The sequence below is a fragment of the Galeopterus variegatus genome, unplaced genomic scaffold (assembly GCF_000696425.1).
Source record: "Galeopterus variegatus unplaced genomic scaffold, G_variegatus-3.0.2 Scaffold391, whole genome shotgun sequence".
Lineage (NCBI taxonomy): Eukaryota > Metazoa > Chordata > Mammalia > Dermoptera > Cynocephalidae > Galeopterus > Galeopterus variegatus.
In genome coordinates, this window is record NW_007726502.1 from 665766 (window position 1) to 670703 (window position 4938).

The 4938-nt window shown below is 49.2% G+C and overlaps 1 protein-coding gene across 1 annotated transcript in view; it reads left to right on the forward strand.

Moving 5' to 3' along the window:
• The window catches only part of CHP2 (calcineurin-like EF-hand protein 2), a 5033-nt gene extending 3027 nt beyond the window's left edge, over nucleotides 1–2006 (forward strand). Inside the window, exons 4-8 of the mRNA XM_008568273.1 lie at nucleotides 9–89; nucleotides 218–348; nucleotides 520–581; nucleotides 1320–1442; nucleotides 1649–2006. Coding sequence (XP_008566495.1) covers nucleotides 9–89; nucleotides 218–348; nucleotides 520–581; nucleotides 1320–1442; nucleotides 1649–1702 — 451 coding nt within the window. The 3' untranslated portion in view covers nucleotides 1703–2006. The remainder of the gene's footprint in view (nucleotides 1–8; nucleotides 90–217; nucleotides 349–519; nucleotides 582–1319; nucleotides 1443–1648) is intronic.
• The last annotated feature ends 2932 nt before the right edge of the window (nucleotides 2007–4938 follow it).

Below are 4938 nucleotides of genomic sequence, written 5' to 3' on the forward strand. Positions count from 1 at the left end.
CTTTACAGTCGCATGGATCTGCAGCGGATCGGAGCGCTGGCCGTGAACCCCTTGGGAGACCGCATTATAGAAAGCTTCTTCCCCGACGGGTGAGGCCCCGCTGGGGGTGGGGAGGTGTCGGTGAAAAAACCTGCGTGTGGGTGGGTCGGAGGCAGGCGACAGACTGGGCCAGAGGGACGGCCAAGGTGACCACTGCCTCCCTCCAACCCACCCCCAGGGGTCAGCAAGTGGATTTCGCAGGCTTTGCCAGGGTCCTGGCTCATTTTCGACCTGTAGATGATGAGGACATAGGAAACCGAGATCCCAAGCAACCTGAGCCCCTCAACAGCAGAACGAACAAACTTCGCTGTGAGTTTGTGGGTACCCACCCAAGATTTACCCACACCAGCGAGAGACCCTAGGAACCACCCGCTCCCTTTGTGAGCCTGTTGATGACCTCCCCGCTCCTCCAGGGTGACCTTCTGCTGGAAGAGAACCAGGGGAGACCCACCTCCCGTTACCCCTCTGCTCTCTCTCCAGTTGCATTTCAGCTCTATGACCTGGATCGAGACGGAAAGATCTCCAGGCGTGAGATGCTGCAGGTAGAGACAGCACGAGGGCAAGAGCTGTGATGAGTGAGGGGGCGGAAGGTGTGGGGGGTGGGGCGGGATGACTGGTGGGTGGGGGTGCAGAAAAACGGGTATTGGGTGGGAAATGGGAGTGCATGGGGTTGCAGCGTGGGTTAGTTGGGAGATGGGGTGAGGAGCGGTTGGGTATGAGGTTGAAAATAGATCAGCGATTCTCAACTGGGGAGATTTTATCCCCCGAGTGAACATTTGGCAGTATCTGGAGGCACTTTTGGTTTTCACAACTGGGGAGAGAGTGTGCTCATGGCATCTAGGAGGCAGAGGTCAGGAATGTTGCTATACACGGTGCAATACACAGGACAGCCTCCCACAAGGAGTTATCTGGCCCCAAATGTCCATAGTGCCAAGAATGAGAGACTCTGGAATAGATGTGATGAAGCAGGGCTGGAGCTGGGAATAGTCAGAGGGTGAGAGGAGAAAGGCGAGGAGGAGGATGGGTTGTAAGGCTGGGGTAATGAGGTTGAGCATGTTGTTGAGGTGAGTGACGGATGGTGAGGCATAGATGGCAGGTTGGATGGTGAAGCCAATAATTGGGGGATATGGTGGGAGGTGACTGGGATGGGGTGAAAAATGGATGGGGGATGGATTATGAAATTGGTAATAACTTTCAGGGTGAGGTGGGCAAGGTTTTTGAAATGAGGGGAATAGCCTTTGTGCCTCCTCTTCACGGCTGCCCCTTCCCTCACCTGGCAGGTTCTCCGGCTGATGGTCGGGGTCCAGGTGACAGAAGAGCAGCTAGAGAGCATTGCTGACCGCACAGTGCAGGAGGCTGATGAAGATGGAGATGGGGCTGTGTCCTTCCTGGAGTTCACTAAGGTCAGAATGCCCTGAGGGACTGGAGAGTTGAGATCAGGAGTCCCTAGGACAGATGGACGTGGGAAATGAAGTTCAAAGGAGGAGGGCAGAAAGACAGGGGTTCCTAGGGAATGGTGGGGCCTTAAGGATGGGTAGAACCCTGGGGGGGGAGCAGGAAGCAGAGAATTGGGGTTCAAGCCTTTTGACTATGACCCATCTTCTCCCAGTCCTTAGAGAAGATGAACATTGAGCAAAAAATGAGCATCCGGATCCTGAAGTGACTCCTTGTGCCTTCGTCTAGCTCATGCAGACCAGTATCTGCCTGGGATTCATCCTCAGCCCCCATGGAGGCAGGACCCCAATAAACTGTCTTCTTACTTCTGAACTGAACTCTGTTTGGGATCAAGGAGAAGGAAGGGCGTGTACTAAAGTCTAGCTTGTTTGATCTCAGATCTGTGAATTAGCCACAATTGTTTGACTGCAAACCCAACTCAAAGTGACTTAAGTAAAAAAGGGATTTTATGGGCTCATGTAATTAAAAAGTCTGGAGGTATTTGTCTTCAGGCACTGCTGGATCTAAGGGTACAAATGATGTCAGGACTCAGTTATTCTCCATTTCAACTCTGCTTTCTTCTGTGTTGGCTTCATTCTCAGGAGGGCTCTTTCCTCGTGGTGGGGAATGGCCACCAGCAGCTCCAGGCTTCCATCCTGCTCACCTAGGAACCCAGTAGCGAGAGATGTTCTTATTCCAAATTCCAAGCAAAGAGTGTTGTTGGCCCAACTGGGGTCTTGTCCCTATCTCCAGGGGAATGGAATACTCTAATTGGCCAGGTCTGTCTCATGTGCTAATTCCTAGAACCAGGAAATAACATCTGAGGACTCAGGATGGGGTGAGGGGTGGCTGGGTGGAAAATGAGGTGCTATTTTCAGAAGAAGGACGAATGATGCTGCTCAGGCAAAATAAGAGATGTCCATTACCATTTGGTTGGCCACATGGAGGAGCCCTTGAAGTCTGGTCTCTTAAGTGGTGTCTTAGTTCATTCTATGCTGCTACAACAAACTACCAGAGACTGGGTAATTTATAAAGAAAAAAATTTATTTGGCTCATGGTCCTGGAGGCTGAGAAGTCCAAGGATATGGCACTGGCATCTGGTGAGGGCCCTCTTGCTGCATCATGTCATGGTGGATGACAGAAGGGCATGAGAGCATGTCTGTGAGAGAGAGGGAGGGAGGGAGAGAGAGAGAGAGAGAGAGAGAGAGAGAGAGAGAGAGAGAAACCAAACTCACAGCTCAGGTCTTTTGTAATCAGCATTAATCATTCCTGTTAGGTCCCTCCCATTAGGCCTCTCCCAACGCTGTTGCACTGGGGATTAAATTTCCAACACGTGATTTTTAGGGGACATATTCAAATTATAGCAAATGGGTTTTCACTGATCTCATGGGTGCATGCCAGTTTGATGGGGACGGGTGGGGGTAGATGATGGGAAAACTCCTGTTAGGTCCCTCCCATTAGGCCTCTCCCAACGCTGTTGCACTGGGGATTAAATTTCCAACATGTGATTTTTAGGGGACATATTCAAATTATAGCAAATGGGTTTTCACTGATCTCATGGGTGCATGCCAGTTTGATGGGGATGGGTGGGGGTAGATGATGGGAAAAGGATGGGGACGGGTGGGGGTAGATGATGGGAAAACTAAGTAATAAAGATACATACTTTTCTAGAGTGTGAAATTATTCAGATTTGGGGAATAATCCTGTTTTCATGGTGAGATGTTCACACACTGCCCTATCACAGAATAGGGTGTAAAAGTCAAGTAAAACCGTGAGATTCTGTCTGCAGCAGAGCGCTCTGGCTGCTCTTGCAGGAGATGTTGCAGTTCTCTGTTCATTTCCCCTCCAGGAGTTGGCTGGAGTTGTTGTATCAACACACGAGAACCAGTCGTGCTCTTATCTTCTCAACTCTGTTTTCAGTGATGTCATGTTGGTAGCCTGGGAATATTTATACCACAGACATTGGCAAATACAACAGGTCAGGGATTTTGCCCCTAGGAGAGCCAGGTGTTAGACATTTATCAGCACACCACCTGCCTGACAGGAGCCACTGGCTTCTCCCTACACTCACCTGGGATGCTCTGCGTGGGGGTTCTGCCTGGCATAGGCATTGTACTCAGCCTGTGTGAGGGGCAGGTTGGAAGTGCCAGGGAGTCAGTGACCCTAGGAACAGCTTTTAACTAATGACAGATGAAAATTACTGGAAAAATACCCAGTTACTTCACCCCTCAAGGGGGACAATTTAGAGGCATGTTCTCTTCATTCTCATAGACTTATGCGGGAGATTTGAAACCCCATTGCCCACAGTGTTTACCTGCTTGCTGAAGCACCCTGTACTGGCTTCCTTCCCTTCCTGTCTCACTTGCCCACTTTCCATAGGAGCTTTCTGGATCACCTCACAAATAAACAACTTGCTTTTCAATCTCCGGGTGCTTCTGGCAAAACTCAACCTGAGATGCACCAGACCTTCCAGAACACAAGCTCACACACATCTGTGGTTGTGGCTAGACAGTGGGACGCTTTGAAGAAGCACTGCATTAAAGGATGGTACAGCTCCTGGCATTTTCGCATTTTCGGGAGTTTGAAGTCATGTAAAAATACTAGGCACCTTTGCAGCTCTAGGAACCTGGAATCGTCTGGGGCAGTGTTTTAAACCCATTTCGACTTTTATGTTTTTTCTTTTTCTTTCTTTCTTTCTTTCTTTTTTTTTTTTTAAAAGGGGATCTTCACCCTTGACTTGGTGTTGTCAGCACCACGTTCTCCCAAGTGAGTTAACCGGCCACCCCCATATAGGGATCTGAACCCATGGCCTTGGTGTTATCAGCACCGCACTCTCCCAAGTGAGCCACAGGCCGGCCCCTCGACTTTTATGTTTTGATTATAGTATGAGTCTGACAGATGAGTCTTATAGTTGAAGGGGATGAGAGAGGGGCGACAGGGGGATGTTCAATTCCTTAGAATATTTTGTGATTTCATCAGAGGATTGCCACATGAGAAGGACTTTCTGATTGAGGGTTATTTGTTTAGTTTTTGGCCCCATTTAAAGGCAGGGGTGAGGGGAATAAAACTCACAGAATGGCCATTTTTTCCAGGCACTGTAAGGGAGGATTTGTATAGAGAGAGAAATAGAGGAGACAGGTGAGGGTAAGGAGAGAGAGAGTGAGAGAAAGAGAGGGTCTTTCTTTACAGCTGGTCTTTTTTCTATTACAGTGTTTCTCAAATTTTCCTGATGGTGAATTTCATCTGATTCAAAAGTTCAGACCCTTTGGTCCCACTTGAGAACTCCTAAGTCTCTGGGAAAATCTATATTTTTAATAAGTGACTGTGATGCTAGAAGTTCAAGGTCCAGATTTTGAGAAATGCTGACTTAACAGCTTCCAGCCAGGCTGCTAATGAGCACCGAGCATGACCGCTGGTCCACAGGCACCTAAGAAAGGTCTCCCCATCCACTCATGCCCACACCAG